The 22,261-nt window shown below is 41.3% G+C and overlaps 1 protein-coding gene across 2 annotated transcripts in view; it reads right to left on the reverse strand.

The window, feature by feature from the left end:
• NR1H4 (nuclear receptor subfamily 1 group H member 4) overlaps nt 1-21,799 on the reverse strand; it is a 123,080-nt gene extending 101,281 nt beyond the window's left edge. Inside the window, exons 1-2 of one of the 2 annotated variants that reach the window (XM_063447230.1) lie at nt 21,641-21,799; nt 5,194-5,318 (exon numbers count right to left, since the gene is read on the reverse strand). In XM_063447230.1, coding sequence (XP_063303300.1) covers nt 5,194-5,266 — 73 coding nt within the window. In that variant the 5' untranslated portion in view covers nt 5,267-5,318; nt 21,641-21,799. The remainder of the gene's footprint in view (nt 1-5,193; nt 5,319-21,640) is intronic. The other variant, XM_063447231.1, reaches the window with a different exon arrangement.
• Between the last annotated feature and the right edge of the window lie 462 nt (nt 21,800-22,261).

Below are 22,261 nucleotides of genomic sequence, written 5' to 3' on the forward strand. Positions count from 1 at the left end.
GCCACCGGACCACCAGGGACCCCACTGAACCACCAGGGATTTAAGGTAATTTTTTTAGTCACTCCCCCTCTCCTCATCACCCCCTCCCTCTCACAATCACCCCCCCTCCTCATCTCGACTTTTTTTTAATTTATTATCCGTGCCACATTTTTTTTAAAGGTTAGTACCAATCAAAACATGTTTCATTTAACATATTGATATATATCACAGTAATGATGTGAACTTAAAAATGGGAGGTGAAAGGGCCTCATAAGTGGAATAGCCTAGGGCCTCTTTTCATCTAAATCCGGCCCTGTCCAAAGGGGATGTAAAGAGAGAAGCAACCAATGTGTGGTAATTTACCGTATATACTCGAGTATAAGCCGAGTTTTTCAGCCCATTTTTTGGGCTGAAAAACCCCAACTCGGCTTATACTCGAGTCAGAGTCTGTATTATGGCAATTTGCATTGCCATAATACAGACTGGGGGGAGAGGGGGGCTGGCAGAGCTGTACTTGCCTTTCCTGCAGCTCCTGTCAGCTCTCTCCTCCTCCGCGCCGTCCGTTCAGCACCTCGGTCAGCTCCCAGTGTAAGTCTCGCGAGAGCCGCGGCTCTCGCGAGACTTACACTGGGAGCTGACAGAGGGAGCTGCACAGACCGCGCGGAGGAGGAGAGAGCTGACAGGAGCTGCAGGAAAGGTAAGTACAGCTCTGCCAGCCCCCCTCTCCCCCCCACTGAACTACCAATGCTGGACCACCAGGGAAGGAGAGCCCCCCTCCCTGCCATATATCAAGCAGGGAGGGGGGACGAAAAAAAAAAATATAAATAAAATAAGAAATAAAATAATAAAAAAAAATTAATAATAAAAAAAAGGGGGTATAAGGACCACTATGGGAGGGGTGGGGGGTATAAGGACCACTATGGGAGGGAGGGGGTGGGTTAAGGACCACTATGGGAGGGAGGGGGGGTATAAGGACCGCTATGGGAGGGAGGGGGGGTATAAGGACCACTATGGGAGGGGGGGGGGTAAGGACCACTATGGGAGGGGGGAGGGGTATAAGGACCACTATGGGAGGGAGGGGGTGGGTTAAGGACCACTATGGGAGGGAGGGGGGTATAAGGACCGCTATGGGAGGGAGGGGGGGTATAAGGACCACTATGGGAGGGAGGGGGGGGTAAGGACCACTATGGGAGGGAGGGGGGGGTAAGGACCACTATGGGAGGGAGGGGGGGGATAAGGACCACTATGGGAGGGAGGGGGGGATAAGGACCACTATGGGAGAGAGGGGGGTATAAGGACCACTATGGGAGGGAGGGGGGGATAAGGACCACTATGGGAGGGAGGGGGATAAGGACCACTATTGGAGGGAGGGGGGTATAAGGACCACTATGGGAGGGAGGGGGGGTATAAGGACCACTATGGGAGGGGGTGGGATAAGGACCACTATGGGAGGGAGGGGGGGTATAAGGACCATTATGGGAGGGAGGGGGGGTATATGGACCACTATGGGAGGGATGGGGGGGGATAAGGAACACTATGGGAGGGAGAAGGGGGATAAGGACCACTATGAGAGGGAGGGGGTGGGATAAGGACCACTATGGGAGGGGAGGGGGAAGTAAGGACCACTAGGGGAGGGGAGGGTAAGGACCACTAGGGGAGGGGTGAGTCAGGACCACTGGGGGGGGAGTGAAGGAACACGGGGGTGGGGAGGTAAGGACCACTGAGGGAGGAGGAGGGGAAGTCAGGACATATGGGGGGGCGGCAAAAAATGTTTTGCCTACGGCGGCAAATATCCTTGCACCGGCCCTGCACACACTGCATTCACACACTGCATTCATGCACACACACACTGCATTCATGCACACACACACTGCATTCATGCACACACACACTGCACTCATACACACACGCTGCACTCATACACACACACATACGCACACACTGCATTCATTATACACACACTGTAAATAAATATTCAATTAATATATTTTTTTTAGGATCTAATTTTATTTAGAAATTTACCAGTAGCTGCTGCATTTCCCACCCTAGTCTTATACTCGAGTCAATAAGTTTTCCCAGTTTTTTGGGATAAAATTAGGGGCCTCGGCTTATATTCGGGTCGGCTTATACTCGAGTATATACGGTAGCTTAAAAACCTTAACCATAACAAGCGTAGTGCCAATTTTCTGGGGATGGCACCACCCCAATGAAGGCTTCAGAGGACTTGGAGTTGGAATGTATATAAAATGTATTATTACAGAGAAAATAAAAACATATATAGTATAACACTCTGATTAAATGAAAAAGTCCAAATGAAAAGTCCAAATAAGCCAAAACGCATTTCATTCATAATCTTCCTCAGTCAGCTGTAGTGTAGCCTCAAGAATCCGCCATCTTTTAAATATCGTGTAGGTCCTCCTTTTCGGGTTATGTGTAGTTAAGTTGAGCAATCATAAAACTGTTCCTATTTCGAACCCTTTAATTAGTCTCCTTCCCCCGTAAGTACAAACCCTCTTACGGTAATAGTATTTCTTGCCTTTTTATGCCTTTTCTGATTGAATTGCAGATTTTGTCTAAAATTGTTGCAAGGAAAAAATTATCCAATTCATCTGTTTTGACCTAAAAGTTTGATTCTCTTGTGAGTTCTACACTATTGCATATTTTGAATTGGATTAATATAATTCATGCTGCTGCTTTGACTTTAACTTTAGGATGTTGTAAGTAGTTAAACAGATATCAAGGACCCCACACATGCCGAATAATTCTCAAATTATTCAGGGTAAAGTAGAATGAGGGCAAAGATAAATACTATAGAAGAACATTTCAAAAGGTACTCTACATCACTGTTAGCACAGTGAAGATAATTATTAAAGGTTCTCTTTGATCAAAACAAACTAATGTTTTCAATAAATAAAATACTAGACTTACATATGGAAAAATAAATAATTTTTATTTAAAGTACTTGTTCCCTTTTTTCCTCCATTTTTGGATTTCCCAAATTTATCCTCCAGTTAGTTTAATCCAAATGCTGGACAACTTTAAATAAATAAATATATGTGGACCCCCCAATACATGCTTTAACCAAAAGGAACTCTATGATGTACCCCCTCATTGCTTCATTTTACTAACTTAAGGAAAGTGTTTAAATATTGAACTTAGGGACATAAAAGAGTCTTAATTCTAGTCACGCCTGCTTATTACCCCCAACTTCCCCCATCACACATGTGAGGTGTGTGGGGGTTTAAAAGTTGGCGTTAGCTGACACACCTCCATTCCCTGGCCTGTGAGATGAATTGAGTTATTAATACTGGGTTTTAAGGATAAACTTGATGAGAAACCTGGATTGCTATGAATAATGTAACTAATACTAAAGGTCCAGAGGACTCCCTGTTTAAGAAGGCTGCTCATTGGTCCCCTTGTCTACTTGCTAGAAGGACCATTTTCTTTATATGTTTACGATTTGGTTATTTTGTTTAGATTTTCATTAGTAGCACCGGGTAATAATGTGTTTTTTTTGGGGGGGGGGAGGGGGGCTAAAAAAAAGAAGACTTCTAAAGACTTCTAAAGGTACACATTTGTACAGGTTCTTAGATATATCAGGCCCCCTCATTATCATTAGGGTTGGGTGGTAGGCAGGATTCTTTTTACTGGGGTGTAGCTAGGGGCTTGGGGACCACTAGCTTCTTTGACAGGGTTAGGAAGGGTGAAGATTGACCCAATTTGTCCAACCTCTTTGTGTATTTTATAATTAGCTCCTACCCCATTGGCTATGGGTGGGGGCTACAGGGGTGGGGATTAGGTCCCCCACCCTTTGCCTTTGGGTGAGTGCTTAGGGTTACATTACTCCCCAGGTCTTATAAAATTTTAATTAATATATATTAATATTAATATCCACCTCCTTTGTGTGGAGACCTGGGGGGCTGGGGAGAGGGGGGGGGTGCATTAGGTTTCACCTCAGTATTTTAAAATTAATAGCCCTCACCTATTGCCCAAAGATGTGGGCTGGGTGAGACACTAGGTCCCCCAATTTAATAAGTTGTGTCCATCTGCTGGCTACCGGTGAGATCAAGGGAGTGAACAGTGATCTGTCCCACTCATTTTTTAATTTATAGCCCTCAGCCAGTGCTCACAGGAAGGACCAGACCCCTATGGAGGACCAGAACCCTGTGGGTGGATGTGGATTTCCTAGCAACTGGGCATTAATGTCTTAATTCTAAACGAGGGTCCCCAGTAGCCCATCTTCTCTGTGCTGCTTGGGCTAATGAGGAAGCATTAACCTGTGCAGCTGGTTCATTGGAAAAAGATTTTCAGAGGGTATTGGCTAACACCTCCATTAGAACTGGACTTTGGGTGGCCAAGGACCCTTAGTTAGTGTTAAACTATAGACATGGAGATTTTTGGGTGGTCAAAGTGCAATTTGCCTAATTTGCACCAACCGATTGTAAGGTTAAATTCCCAAACTCTGAACCAAAATGTACGTGAAATGTGCAATGCCAAACATGATTCGGCTTCTGATTTTAATTTCCACCTACTGACTGTTGATTCTAATCACAAATCAAGGGAGATATGGACAATAGAGGGGCAGTAAAAACAATCTCTACATATTTCAATATTATATAGTTTTTAACTATATAATATAGAAATATAGATGTATTTATTTTTACTGCTCCTCTGGTTTTTCCCTGATTTTCCACCATTGGTTACTTTTGCTCACTTGATCTGCAGACCAAATGCCAGAAAAAATGCTCCTTTCAGTGTTCTGCAAGATATATACAATATCTTATTATGTATATCTATTTTGCAGCACACTGATTGGCCTATTTTCGTGGCTGTTTTGTTCTTCTCATTAAGTTTTCAAATCAGAGTCTCGACTGAAATTCAAGTCTAACAAACGACTTGAAAGTGGTTTATCACTAAATGGAGAAGACTCCAATGCCCTATAATGAGAAGAACGATTATAGTATCTACAGTGTCTCTTTACACCTGACCTGATTGAGTTAAATATTTTCCTCATCATTTCACAGCTTGTTACATGAAAAGTACCACACAAACTATAATTGCTGCTTAGTGGAAGAGTACAAAATAGCATAAATCTATTAAAATTCTGTTATTTTGCAAATATATAATTTTCATTGAATCTTTTCTGCAATGTAAAATAGTGTAATCATCACCGTTATTTTAAGTAGCTTTCATACTGAAATATTGCGCACTTACCAAGAAACTGAGAGCTATCTAGAACAGATATTGAATGGTGACAATATTCTGAGGGGACGATTTCAGATTCCATCCAGATATTTGACAATATTGCTTTTGAAGTCCTTTAAATGCGTGAGTTTGACCTATTGATATTAAAAAAGCACATTAAAAAATGTTACATTGTATTGATTAACTATTCGCTTTAACTACATTATTGATTACCTATTCACGTTATAAATGTAAATGTAAAAGTGTCAGATTTAAAAAAAAAAACAACAACTGCAATAATGCTAAGGGTGCACAGAATCCCCAAATTTCCAATCAAGGAAGGTGATTAAATAGGATTTAACACTCTGAGAACCATCAGATACTGTAGATTAAATTCTGGTAGATACACTTAGTTGGAGCATTAACTAGAACCATATTCACACGTCAGTAGTGGTGCAGACTTGTTTTTAAAATTACTGCAATTATAGCACCTTGGCAGGTATCATATGCACTAATAATGCATTATGATAGTGGCATTAGAGAGATATAGATTAGGAGGCCCTGGGGTCAAGGTTGGAAATGTTTAGAGTTAGGTGATACTATTGGTTATTAGCGTGTCTTAGAATACTACAGTGTAAAAACCTAGACAATATTAGGGAAATATAATATAGGTCCACAGTTACACAACTAAACAAAAATAAATCTGCAAATTAATCACAGCATCACTGTATGAATATGAGAAAAAAAAACACGTTTAAAGGTACTTTAGATTAATTTAAAGACACACCACCAAGAAAATGAACTTTTCAAAAACATAATACCACTGTAATGACAGTGTGCTCCAATGATTGCTGTACTGGTTTTGAGTCTTCATAATGGTGCTCAGTGTGATGGTAGTCACCTCACCATCACCAGGATTTTAAGACTAACACTTTATGTAGGGCCCTGGACTACTCCAATGTCTAGGTCACCCTGTGTCCATTATAGGTGCAGAGTGTGTATAATGTGTATCATGTATTTGTGCATTGTTAATTGCTTTGTGTGCTCTCCTGTCCTGCTGATGTTTGCTGCCAATTAGGTGGATTTGACTGTGGAGCCTGTAGAGTGCCCTCTGTTGGTAGCAACAGCACTACCTGAATAGCAGGGCTTGTCAATTTGCATATTCAAGTAGATTTGCATATTGCTAATTCTGCAGGCAGGAGAGAAGTATTGTGTTAACTATTGTCTTTTCCACCCCTTTAAAAATATGCCATTATGTTATTAAAAGTTCCTGTATGTTGTCTAATGTGATTTGATTGTTTGTATTTTTATTGCGTTGTTACAGTAATCTTTATGTAATGAGCATATGGGCTAGTCCTGAGTAAAAATAAAGTTGTGTATGTTAGTTCCTTTTGGAATTGTGTGTCCTGTGTTGATTTTTAGGGATCCCAGTCACAAAGTTGCTGTACCTGTTGACTGCCTGCACGATCCCTCTAGTCCTGGGACAAAGAGAGCTAGGACTGAGAGCCCCAAGTGCCTTTATCAAGACAAGAGCCATCACAATGCAGGCAGAGGTGCATACCTGTCTGGAAAGCTGCTGTGGTGACGATACCTGCCTGGAGGGAGAGCTGCAGCCTGATTGGGTGGAAAGTTCCAGAAAGACCCCAGTCAAGCTTCGGAGACTGATTTTGAAGCGCTCCAGGTTCCCTCCCCAACAGCTAGGAAGCAGATTGGGCGGTGGTATTCAGTCGGAATACAGGAGCTCCGTCACAGTGTCTATAGGTGTATATCTCTGAGTGTGTGTGTAAAGGAGTGTATTTGTGAGTGTGTCTGTAGCAGTTTATGTATGAGTGTACCTATCTGTGAGTGTGTTCTGTGTGATTGCCGCTCTGTAACTGTGTAGGGCAGCAAGAGAAGGAAAACCTTTTAAGCGGGTGCAAATAGGAAGCTTGGAAGGGGTATATTTGTAGGGGAAGATATGTCATGATGTGAATTGGGCCAACACAAGAATCTCCGGGCACTCAGGTTTTCAAACCGCAGACAGTTTTAATAGAACAATAAAAAGGAACAGCAACGTTTCGACCTGCTAAGAGGTCTTTGTCAAGCAGGTCGAAACGCTACTGTTCCTTTTTTTGTTCTATTAAATCTGCATGCGGCTTGAAAACCTGAGTGTTGCCTTATCGTTGTGGGATTGCTGGTCTTGTTCCAGAGCACCGGGTGGCTGCTGTGATTGAGTGCAGTTCCTATTATCATTTTTGCAATGATGTGAATTGTGGAGATATGGGTACATTGCATGGAAATAGGGATTCTATTGAGGAGGGAAGGAGTGAATTGCAGGCAAATGGCAGGACCTATACTGGTTAAAGGACCACTATAGGCACCCAGACCACTTCAGCTCAATGAAGTGGTCTGGGTGCCAGGTCCATCTAGGATTAACCCAGCCTGCTGTAAACATTGCAGTTTCAGAGAAACTGCTATGTTTACTTTAGGGTTAATCCAGCCTCCAGTGGCTGTCTCATTGACACCCGCTAGAGGCGCTTCCGCGCTTCTCACTGTGATTTTCACAGTGAGAATATGCCAGCGTCCATAGGAAAGCATTGAAAATGCTTTCCTATGGACTGACTGAATGTGCACGCGGCTCTTGCCGCGCATGCGCATTCAGCCGATGACGGCCAAAGGAGGAGGAGAGTCCCCAGCGCCGAGGGAGCCCAGCAAAGGTAAGTGTTTAACCCCCTTCCACCCTCAGGGCACTATAGTGCCAGGAAAACGAGTTTGTTTTCCTGGCACTATAGTGGTCCTTTAAGGAGTGGGGTAATTGTTAGAAGGATGTTGCCAGAAACTCCTGCCACTGTGCTAAGCCCAGCCATGTAGAGCCTTGTTCATTGGTTAAGAGCTTCAGTTGAGCATTGTCAGTTAATAGACATGTGCAATTCGTTTCGGTCCGAATTAAAATTCGGCCGAATTTCGGGTAATTCGGACATTCGGGTGCTTCCAAATGTCCGAATAGCTGAATTGCCGAAGTGCCGAAATTACCGAATTTCCGAAGTGTAGTAGTGCTGAAGTGCTGAATTGCTGAAGTGCCGAAGTTCCGAGGTGTCAAAGTGCCGAAGTTCCGAAGCACAGTATTGCCTAAGTACTAACATACTGACCCAGTGAAAGAAGAAGAATGTTACAGTGTATACAATTTCAAATAAAAAGTATACAAACATAGCCAGGATTCAGCTGTAAGCATTTGCAACACTTACAACAATCAAGTAACACACATTTATATAAAATGTAAGTTACTTGGCCGGGTTAATGTAATGACAGGAATGAATAAGTAGATAACTTCCTAATTCCCACAGTATTAGGGAGCTATGTACTAAAAGGCTGAAATACCTGAATTGGTCTTTCAGCCAAATTTACTAATACTAAGTAAAGATTACTTAGTATTAGTAAATTCTGCCCCTACTCGCTATAACGTGAGTAGGGGCATGTCTGTTAAACAGTGAGCTGTTAAAAAATAAAAAAAGGTCCCCCCTTCTGGCCTTTTTTGGGGCTGAAAAATAAGATTTTAGAAGAAAGAAAACATCAAATGGTAAGTTTATTTTTATTTTTACAGGTACTTAGTTAAAGGTCCCCCCTCATTATTTTTAGGGTGAGGGGGTAGGTAGGGGCTTAATATTTTGGGGAGGGGGTGACTAGGGGTTTGGGGACCCCTAGTCACCTGGGGGAGGGGGGTTAAAATTGTATTTAGGGCACCCACCCACCACTCAGGGGTGGGGGCCAACAATAGGTTCCCCCCCTTATTCTTGTTTAGGGCCCCCACCCACCGCTCAGGGGTGAGGGCCAGGGGGTAGGACATTAGGTCCCCCCCTTATTTTTTTAGGGCCCCCACCCACCGCTCAGGGGTGGGGGCCAGGGGGGAGGACATTAGGTCCCCCCCCTTATTCTTGTTTAGGGCCCCCACCCACCACTCAGGGGTGGGGGACAGGGGGGAGGACAATAGGTCCCCCCCAATTTGTATTTAGGGCCCCCACCCACCGCTCAGGGGGGAGGACATTAGGTCCCCCCCCTTATTCTTGTTTAGGGCCCCCACCCACTGCTCAGGGGTAGGGGCCAGGGGGGAGGACATTAGGTCCCCCCCCTTTATTCTTGTTTAGGGCCCGCACCCACCGCTCAGGGGTGGGGTCCAAGGGGGGGGTACAATATCCACCCCAATTTGTATTTAGGGCCCCCACCCACCGCTCAGGGGTGGGGGCCAGGGGGAGGACAATAGCCCCCTCCAATTTGTATTTAGGGCCCCCACCCACAGCTCAGGGGTGGGGGCCAGGGGGAGGACAATAGGTCCCCCCCTTATTCTTGTTTAGGGCCCCCACCCACCGCTCAGGGGTGGGGGCCAGGGGGGAGGACATTAGGTCCCCCTCCTCTTATTCTTGTTTAGGGCCCCCAACCACCGCTCAGGGGTGGGGGCCAGGGGGAGGACAATAGGTCCCCCCAATTTGTATTTAGGGCCCCCACCCGCTGCTCAGGGGTGGGGGCCAGGGGGAGGACATTAGGTCCCCGCCTTTATTCTTGTTTAGGACCCCCACCCACCACTCAGGGGTGGGGGCCAGGGGGGAGGACAATAGGTCCCCCCAATTTGTATTTAGGGACCCCACCCGCCGCTCAGGGATGGGGGCCAGGGGGAGGACAATAGGTCCCCCCCCTTATTCTTGTTAAGGGCCCCCACCCACCACTTAGGGGTGGGGGCCAAGGGGGAGGACATTAGGTGTCCCCCCCCCAATTTTTATTTAGGGCTCCACCCGCCGCTCAGGGGTGGGGGCCGGTGGGGAGGACAATAGGTCCTATCCTCTTTTTTTTCTTTAGGGCCCCTACCCGCCGCTGTATAACTATTAACAGTCACTGTTTTATAGACATGCCCCTACTCGCGGTATAGCGAGTAGGGGCACAATTTACTAATACTAAGTAATTTTTACTTAGTATTAGTAAATTTGGCTGAAAGGTCTTTCAGCCTTTTGGTAGATAACTCCTTAATACCGTGGGAATTAGGGAGTTATCTACCAAGTGGCTGCACGAAAAGTCCCGAAATGCCGGAGTTCCGAAGTGCTGAAGTTGCCAAAGTGCCGAAGTTCCGAAGTGTTCAAGTCCCGAATTTCGGAAGGCCGAACCGAATATTTTCCCCATGCACATGCCTATCAGTTAATGAGCAAGGCGATACGTGGCTGGACGTGTATGGCTCAGTTGCATTATACAGAGTTTTTTTGCAGGACCCTCTGGCAGCCGGGGAGGCGGCGATGCATGTCTATCAGTACCTATCTGTGTAGTTTGTGTAGGGGGGCAGCAAATTACATTTTTGCCTGTGTAACCAAAAATCCTTGCACCAGCCCTTTTCAACAGTGGTTCTCAAGCAACAGTTGAGCTTTTGTTAATATCTCCAATGGAATAGAAAATAGAAATATGTAAATCCTGGAATGATTAGGGAACCACTACTCTACAATAAGACTATATTTGCATCTTAGTAAACAAAACACAAAAATATGCAATAAAATATACTTTTATGTTTCTGAGCGCTTATGCTTCAGTATATGCATGTATTATTTATTCATTGGGATTGATGTGTACTATAGCCATTGCTGTCACCCAGGAGTAGTGGGAGTTTAATCACATGGCTTAATTTCATATATTTGTATTTGCTTTTGTATCACACAGCCATGTTACAGTGCTGCTAAACACTCAGCACTGTATCTATCACACGGCTAACAAGGCATTTGCTTGGGTGGCACTTTCCAGGGGGGGGGGGGGGGGAGCGTCAAAAAACACCATTCCTAAATGCCCGATCAGACGACCCCACAACTTTCACTGTATATTGAGCCAATCTAGGATGCCTCTTTATTTTGTGGGTGATACTGCAGTTGCCATGTAAGAGGAAAAGGTGGAGCCTAAAGGGGAAGTGGTGGGTCTTAAACAGGAACATGTGCAGACTTGACATGAAGGAGTGGGGCAAATTTAGATACACCCCTGCACCCATCCCATGTATTTCCTATTAAGGGTAAATAAGTATGTAGGGGTTTAGAAAAATGCCAATTTCTGTCTCATTAGAGATTTTTCCTTTTAGCTGAAATCAGCAAGGTGAATTGTTATTGTAGGACTCACCTAAGAGGTTTTGCCTTCATGTGGCATTAATGGCCATTGGAGTGATACTAACAGACCTCCAGTTATTTAAATGTGCATAGGGATTTGGGATAATGCACAAGTCACTTTATTCCTTTTATTATTTATTGCTCACACTACAAGGGTTTATTATTTTGCTGCAAGTCAAGTAAGCATGCGCCTTAGTCACAATCCTTAGCACACTGCTTCTGAATTCGTCATAAACTGACACACACACATTTGCAAATACTTTACATTCTGCTAATTAGTAAAGTCATTAATTACTGACATATGCATCCAAAGGAACCAGCAAAAACATTTACAGACCTGGTTATCAAATGTTTACTCTTGTTGTGAGTGATAGCATAACCCATGGATGAGATAAGGCTTTCATTAAAAAGAATGACTACAATAATGATCAAAAATTGGCAGGGGAATGGGCAAATTAACAAAATTAATTACATTCTTCAAACAAAAGTCATGGGTTTTCACAATCATTTGTTTTCCTTTACAGTTTACTTGTGTGGGCTGTTCTGCCAGGCAAACATAAAATGGAATTACCTATGCATCTAAAGGTATTATTATTTTATTTAGAAAATATGGTTATGAGCAATCCGCTTGTCCATTTTATAGGGGATCGGCTTGGCTCCTTCTCAGACCCTCAATGGAATCAAGTTGTGGGTATTAAAGGGTGGGTGGTTTAATTTGTATTTTTCTGAGCAGAACAATGACACTTTAGTTGAAAGTGAAACGCGTTTCTGTGATTTTAATATTTTGAATAAAACATTGCTGGATTTTGTACCTGACGGAGTCACTGCTATTTATTACCAGTTTTCCATAGAATTTTGGTACACCTTGCAAATTTTGCTATTATATATTGATGATATTACACCACAGTAGTTTGTTTCTCTTTACAAGATCTTATATAAGGGGAATCAAAAAATATATCCTTTTTTGGACATCATTGAGCGAATGGCTGTCTTAACGGAACCAAGGGTGAGTATAAGTGGGAGCTAACTAAATAGCTCTCTGCTGTGTGATTGTTGAGTTTGCATTTGTATCTATTTATGTACAAATATACTGTCCTATGTTATGTTCTTGTTTATTTTATTATGTTTAAGAATATCGCTTTCTGAAATCCTTCTCTGGAAGATTTTTAAGATTTTTTTAAGATTTTCAATAAAAGGTGGTGTGTTTTGTACTTCTGATTTTTGGGTTATAAGCACTCCGCTTAATTTTCACTGTAGTTTGTCTCTTAATTTTTGAGATCTTTTCATTAATTATTCTCCTCTACCTATCGGCCCTGGAATAATGGTGTTGCTGGCCATGCCAACCTGTCCCTAGAGCAGTACATATGTTGCTACTTCTCTGGATAATAGAATATTTGGTCTGATCTCTTGCCCTGGACTGAGTACTCCAGGAATAATGCCATTATGTCTTACAACATAGCCTCTCATTACAAATAATTATTTGTTCCACATCACAAGCGATGCTGGCATTGGATTAGCACCTGGCTGAACACACACACACACGCACTCATACACACATTCACACACACAGTTATATAGACACATAGGTATACAGATACTTCTATACACACCTATATATGCACTCACACAGTCATACACGCACACATAAATATACCAATATAGACACACATCCATACACTATTTCACTACATCCAGTGCTTGAGTCCTGCAGGAACATATGGGAATAGTGTTCATATACTGTGGCGAACCACCTGCCAAGTGACCCGAGTGTCAACACCAAGGCTTTCCTTTCTCTCCAAAGTATCTCTACCAGAGCATAGAATAGTGATTTTTAACACTAGTCGAGACTTATCGAAGGGTGAAGAAGAATTCATTTTATTGTCAACTTGTCTCACTTATATACCTGGGGCCTCAAAGGAGGTCCCCAGGAGAACAATGAGACTTCCCCTGTGCCTTTGTGTCTGTACCTAGATGGATAATTTAATTAGCAGCCAGGCTCCTTGGCACCCGGTAACAAAAATACCACAGTGCTTTTTGTGGGTACATGGAGCTCCCTCAAGTCCAGGGTGTCGTTGGATGCCTCACCACCTCCTCTATCTCACTTCCAAAAAGCGCCTTGTGAGCTGTTCATTGGGCCGAGAGCGCTAATGCCCGATCCGACCTATAGTTCCATAACATTCGGTGGTTGCTCCGGATCAGGTGTACTGTGCCTCTGCAGCCTTCCTGAGGGTTCCTGATGCTCTTGAATACCGCTGTGAAGGGCGTTAAACAGAAAGGAACAACTTGGAGGGGAAAAACCTATGAATTATAGTTTCTTTGAGGGAAGTGGTGGCTGGGGAGTCATGTACTAGTCCTGTGTGACCGGATAGTCTGTCATATATACTTTTCCCCAGCACGAACACCGGTCCAGTTAAGTCAGGTGTTGACAACCTATGGCCCTGCGGGTCACACCATACCTACAATACACCGGCCTCTCAAGTTATGTCTTGAAATACTAGGTATCTGGCCTGCCCTCTGCAACACCAAAGATCAAAGCCGCACAGAGTTCTACACACAACTGTGGGTGGCTCATAGTCAGCCGTGAGGGAGCTGCATGTACAACTTATGCAAACTGCTCCTCGTAGCTCTCTCATGCCACCAGACACTAGAGATAAGGCCCTTCCAGCAAGTAAATGATGGGCCTACCTCATTTTATAGGTGTGCTGGTTATACATAGCACAGCATTTCATTAAGCCACCTTGTGTGTCTTTATGACTGTGTATATGAGTGTGTATGTGTGTTTGTATAAGTGTCTATTTGTATGCCTTTATGACTGTATTAGTGTGTGTATGTGTATCTGTATAACTATGTGTCTCTATATGAGTGTCTGTATATGTGCCTGTATGACTATGTGTCTCTACGAGTGTATGTATGTGTCTCTATATAGGTATGTGTGTCTGTATGAGTGTTTGTATGTGTGTCTACATGGTTGTGCATATAAGTGTCTAACTATGTGTCTAAATGACAGTGTATGAGTATGTGTATGTTTGTCTGTATGTGTGTATGGCTATGTGTCTGTATGAGCATGGCTGCCATCAGGGGGTCCCCAGCGGCACTGGGGGGCTGCTGCACCAGGGCCCACACGCTGATGGGGCCCATCGGGTGGCTCAAGCATTTAGGGCCACCCAATGGGCTCCATATCTTCATTGGCCCGGTCAGCGCTGTGGCCGTGTAATAGCACGACCAGGCCCTTTTAGAAAAATGGCAAGTGCATTTGTCACTTCCTCCCAGCTCACTTCGTGCGGGAGGAGAGACAGCCAGGCCGTTAAGAGGGAGAGCCCACACCGACTTCCATTAGCCCCAGCCACCCTCCTGCAATGAAAAGATAAGAAACAGGAGGGTGGCTGAAAAATGAGCTGTGAGTGTGCATATGTATGTATGTGTATGTTAGTATGTATGTCAGTATATATGTATGTATGTCAGTACGTATGTCTGTTTGTCAGTATGTATATCTGTATGTCAGTATGTATGTATGTATGTCAGTATGTATGTATGTGTGCGTGTGTTTGTATGTCCTTATGAATGTGTGTCTGTATGTATGTTAGTATGTGTCTGTGTGTCACCATGTATGTCTGTGTCTGTATGTCTGTTTAAGTATGTGTGTGTCAGTATGTATGCCTATATGTGTGTATGTCTGTTTCAGTATGTGTCTGTTAGTATGTATGTGTGTGTGTGTCAGTATGTGTGTATCTTTGTGTGTGTATCTGTGAACTTTTGTATCAGTGTGTGTGTATTTCTGTGGGTGGGATTTGGAGGCGGTCCTTGGGGCCCAGACCCTGAGCTGTGTTAGGGGCCCCAAAATTTCTGACGGCGGCCCTGTGTATGAATGTATGTGTGTATGGCTATGTGCCTGTGTGAGTGTGTGTATGTGTATCTGTATAACTATGTGTCTATATTATAGTGTGCATGCCTGTGAGTGTATGTGTGCCTGTATGACTATGTGTCTATATAAGTGTATGTATGTGCCTCTATATGGGTATGTGTATGTTTGTCTGTATGACTGTGTGTCTGTTTGAGTGTGTGTGTGTATGTGTGTCTGTATGACTGTGTATGTGTGTCTTTGCCAGCATTATGGATTTAAGAGCATGATGGGAGATGTAGTCCACAACATATGGAGTGCTGAAGGTTGCATGGTTTCCATAAAAATATCTTAATCCAATCTACATTTAGTAGTAGAACAGATATCACTATATACAGTTGTGCTCAAATGTTTGCATTCCCTTGGAGAATTGGTAAAATATGTACCATTTTTAAAGAAGAATGCAAATTGTCTGACAGTATTTTAAGATAACATGCTGCATTCATCTTGCCATAAATTTTTACAAAATTCCCTGTGCCTTTAGAGCTCACACACCCACCTCACAAACATCAGTGAGCCATCACCATGCTTCACAGTGGGGATGGTATTCTTTTCACTATAGGCCTTGTTAACCCCTCTCTAAACATAGCGCTTATGGTTGTGACCATAAAGATCTATTTTGGTCTTGTCACTCCAAATAACAGTGTGCCAGAAGCTGTGAGGCATGTCAAGGTGTTCTCGGACATATTGTAACTGGACTTTTTTGTGGCATTGGCGCTGTAAAGACTTCCTTCTGGCAACTCGACCATTCAGCTAATTTTTGTTCAAGTATCATCGTATTTTTCAACTTGAAACAACCACTCTATCTTTTTCCAGAGCAGCCTGCATTTCTCCTGGGGCTACCTGTGGGGTTTTCTTTGTATCCTGAACAATTTTTCTGGCAGTTTTGGCTAAAAATGTTCTTGGTCTACCTGACCTTGGCTGGTATCAAGAGATCCATGAATTTTCCCCATCTTAAAAATTATTAAACAGTACTGACTGGCATTTTCAAGGCTTTGGGTATCTTTTAATATCCTTTTCCATCTTTATGAAGTTCTATTAACTTCTTACGCAGGTTTTTTGACAGTTCTTTTCTGCTCTCCATGGCTTAGTATCTAGCCTGCCCAGTGCATCCAAGTGAGAGCTAACAAACTCATTGACTATTTATACACAGACACTAATTTTAATTTAAAAAGCCACAGGTGTGGGAAATTAACCTTTAATTGCCATTTTACCTGTGTGTGTCACCTTGTGTGTCTGTAACATTCAAGGGTGTGAAAACTTTTGTTCATGGCCATTTGGGTGATTTCTGTTATCATTATGATTTAAAAAGGAGCCACACATCTATGTTATAATAAATGGTTCTATATGATCACTATCCTACAATAAAATACTTTTTTTTTGCATGATCAGTCATATTTTCAAAATAAGTGCCAAAATATCACAATTTCTGACAGGGTACGCAAACCTTTAAGCACAACTGTATGCATGACCTAAAAGAATAACTGTGCTCACATCTGCAATATAGTCTAATTGAAGAAGGAATTACCAACTTTTATAATAAATGGGATAGATTTGAACTGAACAACAAATCCAGATGTTACGGTCCATATAAAAACCAATATCTGAAGTTCTATAATTGATGGCGTTTAACTTATTGCATATTTCTTGCAGTTAACGGAACATTCTTACCTCACTTTCCTATTATTCTCAATAAAATTTTTGTTAAATATTATTACAATCCTGTGTGTCCACATGTCCTGTCAATTAAAACCAAAAGGTAGAAAAAGGGTAGAATTTTTTTTTTTACATTGAACTGTTATGCAATAGCTCTTGCTATCTAGGTCAAAGCTCACGGCAGTATATTTCGATCCAGTTATTGAACTGATTTGCTTAGAAATCCACCACTTCATATCTCTATTTACATATGACAAAGGGAGATGTTAATTTCGATTGAAAAAGTATCCAACTACTTCATTCGGAATCAGTACCTGCACTAGTCATGACTGATGTAGAGTAGTCACCTTGACACACCTATCAGGATCTTAGTGTTCCTTTGTTTACAAGGTGATAGCTCCACTTTTTAATTAACAACACTTTTATAAGCATTCTTAGTTGTTTCCTACTAAAACGATTAATGTAAAAATAACATTAGCCAGAAAACTTAATTGGTCCAAAGAACTCCATTCAAGATAACATTTGAGAAAATCACAAATTTGTTATTATTAAATACGCCCTACCTTTCCTACCACGCACTTTAAATGAGCATGAGGGGAAAGAATGAGAACAACTATAATTTTCCCACCTTTGATTTCAGTAACACCCTGTAGAGTCAGAAAATAGAATTTGCCTTTGAACATACAACTCTACGATGTTCGTGTTATCTCGATATTATTTATGGAGCAATCTGTCAAATAAAAAAGCACTCAGCCTGCAAATGAAAAAGACTAGCATGTATATTTTCGAATCCAATAAATGTGTTAAAATTTAAGTTAGAGTTCAAAGTCTGCCCAGTGCATAGATTGCGGCCTCCAGTCACGTGTTAGGACACAGAGAGAATGGCATGTTCTTCAGCTGCTTTCAACGTAATGACAATTAGCAGTCATACAGGAAGCGCTAGAAAATGACTCAAAGGAATGCAGAAAGCAAGATAAAGAGCCACTAAAGTTTAAAAATAGTATTTTCTGCTTTAATAGAAAGCACATATATACTTGCAATGCACTGAAATTTTAAGATTCTTTCCACCTTCCCTGTGCCTTCAATCTAAAAGCAGATCTGTGCTTCTTGTAGAGAGAACCGTGTTTTTTTGTTTTTTCTTTAATTCAGTAAAAGATAAGGTCAGTAGATTTACTTGGTGAATTTCAAATTAAAATAAGCTTTGATTATTGCAGGAATTGAGAAGATCTTCACGGGTACTTGTCTCTTAACTGTTCAGCAGCTAAAGCAGACACTGTTGGGTAAAATAATTAAAAACTGGGTTTCTAGCACCTACAATTGAAAAAGTGTTTCAATCACTGGCCACAGGCTTACAAATGAGCACTTCACATTCTAGATGATCGCGTGTGATCCGCGAGAACAAAAATGTCATGTATCTTTAAAAATTTATATTTTCTCACAGTTCTATGTAATGTAAAATAACACGCACTTCTCTTTATAAAAGAAAAAACTTTGGTAAATAGACAGAAACCATCTTTTCAATGGAGAGAAATGATTGCATTTGAAATTGAAATTTACCAGATTTTGGGCTGGTGCTCTCCTAGTTACCACTTGTCTATTCTTCACCTCATTTTTCGGATTTACCTCAAGGCCCTCTCTACCTATTTCACAGTCACGATTCCATCTCCCCTCTCCTTTCCATCTTTCTTTAACTATCACTTTCTAATATTTCTTTCCACTTCACTGGCTCAGATTTTCTTCCTCTTACCCCATACCTGTATTCTATTATCTGCAACCCATTATTTTCATTGAGCATCAAAATTAACCCTATTTCTACCCATTGCTCTATCCATTCTTATTATTCCTCCCAACGTGTTTCACTATGCCAGGCATTTCAGACTTCGCAGCACAGACAGGCTCCAAGAACAATGGTGACAGACTATAATCTATGTTACCAACACCAACCATGTAAGAAATAATGTATTAAAGAAAAACTAAAAGTACCATAACCACCACAACATGCTATAGTGGGTATGGTGACAGACAGGATCATCCCGGTTCTCTCCCAGTCTAATTTTTTTAACCATTTTAGTACTTATTTGGTTGTCCAGCTTGGCATCCATGGCCAATATCCCTGCTTCTGATTATTTTTATGGGAGAATCCAGTTAGTTCTACTGAGGTAAACAGGTTATTTTCAGCATTGGCTGAGAGGGTCAAATAGTGCCAATAAGTGCTTTATTCAAGAGAGACATTTGGCTTCTCCAGGGGCACTGGTGCCTGGGTAACCCAGGTAGGTTAGCACGATACTCATTATAACTGCAGGTAAAGAGCAATGTAGATATGGTAATAATGATTTTTTTTTTAAAGTGGTAGCTTGGCACGATTCTAATACTGTTTGCCAGTTTGATGATCAGCACCATGAGAAAAATAAAAATGTTTTATAATACCACCAAGCATGCCCGCTGCCCTTTAACCCCTTAAGGACCAAACTTCTGGAATAAAAGGGAATCATGACATGTCACACATGTCATGTGTCCTTAAGGGGTTAATGTTGTGTAGACTCTCATACTCAGTTCCTAATGATAACTGCAGGTAAAGAGCAACGTACATATGGTAATAATGATTTTTTTTTATATTTACATTTTTTTTATTATTTCAGCAAAAAAAAAAAACTTCAGGGTATGGGGTACATAAATTGAAAAGAGGGAGGACGGGGTGGGGGGATGGGGGACATCACAAGTAATAATGATTTTTTTTTTTTTTTAAAGAGGACTTAGGGAGGTTAAGGAGGGACAGTTAATTTTGTGTATGCAATATGACTAGAGTATTGGGGGATGGCCTGGACCCCCTGCAAACAAAAGGCAATAAGTACATTGCCAAGGGCTTTAGTACTGTCACTTATTCACTGCCCCCACCCACCACACATGACAAGGCAAGAGACGGCCCAGGAGTCACTCAGCAGCTAACTTGATAATAGGAATCCTAGGGACAGCCATTTGTTTGTAGTGATCACATATGGCATGTGTCTACATAAAAGTGCAGAAGTGCAGTTGCTCTCAAAGTGGATTCCGTGGGCGTCCTGGAGATAATCTAAATCTAGATTTTATTTATAATACAGGTGGAAGGGATTAGGGCATGGACAGTTTTCTGCCAGTGGCCTTTATTAGACTTGCGATATCTAGCAGTGCAGTTCTTTCTTGTTAAGGTGACTACAAAGTATTTAAAATCTGTGATATAATACAAATACAGTCTATCTCCTTTTTTTATTAACTTGGAGGCTGTTATCTTATGGGGGAAATAAAACACCAGAGGGGACTAACTTTCCCTTGAATCAGACAGAACAGTAAAATAATACATGGGAATTTGCATAGTTACTCAATAATCAAATTCTGTATAAACACAATATTCATTAAATTAGTAGGCTTCAAGCACTCTGTATATTGTCTATCTATCTATCTATCTATCTATCACACACCACAAACACACAAACACACACAAACACACACACACACACACACACACACACACACCACAAACACACACACCACGAACACACACACATACTTATTTATTTATTTACATTAAGGACATCATTTAAATACACATATTCAATCAACAAAAACATGTATGTCAGTTTTAATTTGCCTTTTTCACGTGCAAATGATATTACTTCCATACAAACAAATGCCAAAATTTATACATGATACCCTAACAGGTAAAACTAAATAATTTGATTTACATAGAGACATAGAATGTGACGGCAGATAAGAACCATTTTTCTAAATACTTTCATTAGTCCCTGGCCTACAAGCCAACAGCTGCTCTGACTCTGTATGTATAAATCAAATGAAAGAATATATATAGTGTAGATTGGATTAGCCGTATTAGTCCAGTAGACAAGATGCCAAAATACCTGAGTATTGAAGTATGGTGTGATGTTGATCCTGAAGAAAGTCCATAGATTAGACTGAAACGTTGGTTGTTTTTTAACTTGGAAAAATAAAGTAAGAATTTTAACAAGAACGTGAGTGCTACTAACTACAACATTTATCTGGCTATCTTAAGCCATAGTGTGTACCCGGCATTAGAACTGTAAGATTAGCCTGTGTGCAAGGAACTCTGCTAATATTTAATTATCTAGTTATATATGATATAACTATATATTTATATTTAGTTATATCATACAACTGACAAGTGCCCAGCTCCGAACAAGAATTAAAAAACAAAACATTTGACACATTTAGTATAAAGTGTAAGAAATATAATATTTAAGAGTTTGGAATAAAATTCAAGAATGTCAAATGTTAAGTCCAGGAATAATTAATTTAGCATTCACATCTTTTAATTGTCATTATTATTCAAGCTGAAGTGATCGTGTCAGGAATGAAACCTGTGAGCCTCTGAGGTTTGAACATCCATAGGTCTGGTGCAGCTGGAACACTGACCCCTATCATAAAGCCATATTTAGCTTAAATTAGAATTATTCACTCAATTTTTTTTTAAAAAATGCAATAAAAGAATCTCAAGATGTATGCCATTACAGGTAACCTGGAAGAACATTTTGTTTGTTTTGTTCTATTTTAGCATGTTGTTTGTTAATTAATTGTTAAGTGATTACAATTCAATGTATGTATTAAGAAACCTAAATAAGCGAACTGATAAGCTTTTAAATCTGCTGTGAATTATTACTATTATTATTGCTATTATTTATTACTCTTTCGTATAGTGAATGGGAAAGGATCTAAAAGCACGAGAAATGTAACGTCATAATAACAGACAAGAAAATAATACGTTTTCCTCTAACGATAACATATTTCAAATAATTATGTAAATTCAACTTACCGAACAAAGAAAGGACTGCAATCCCGTTCAGCACAAAGACGAGCTACGTGAAAAATATTCCGCTTTTGGTTTTACAAAATGTGCTCAGTGATAAGATTCGTTCGTGTTTTACTGACAGATCTACAGGACTGTTTGTGTCCAGTTCAGACGCAGATTACTTATTAACTACGGTCTTTCCACTGAATAAACAGACATGGAATTCTAAGAAACAATGTAATATCCAACACCATTAACAAAAATGTAAGTTTAAATAGTAGTTAACGTATCATGCTCTGAAAAACAAACAAACAAAAATATCTAGATACAATGTGACACTCTGTCATTGTATCCTTTATCTTTTAAGACATATCAAATGACTTTTCTAGCGTTATTTGCATTAAAGGAACACTATAACGTCAGGAATACAAATCTGTATTCCTAACGTTGTAGTGTTCTTGTCCCTAGAACTACTAGATTCTCCCCCCAGTGAATGGATTAAAACCCCTTCTTTACTTAATTTGTTTTTAGCACCTAAGCTCCTTCAAAGGTGCTGTCACGAAGGATGCATGGCTGCTTCCGGGGGGTCCAATCCTATGCTCCTCATTGGCGAGCATTGGGGAACTAATAAGCATGCCCAGCGAG

This window comes from Pelobates fuscus, chromosome 3 (genome assembly GCF_036172605.1).
Source record: "Pelobates fuscus isolate aPelFus1 chromosome 3, aPelFus1.pri, whole genome shotgun sequence".
NCBI lineage: Eukaryota > Metazoa > Chordata > Amphibia > Anura > Pelobatidae > Pelobates > Pelobates fuscus.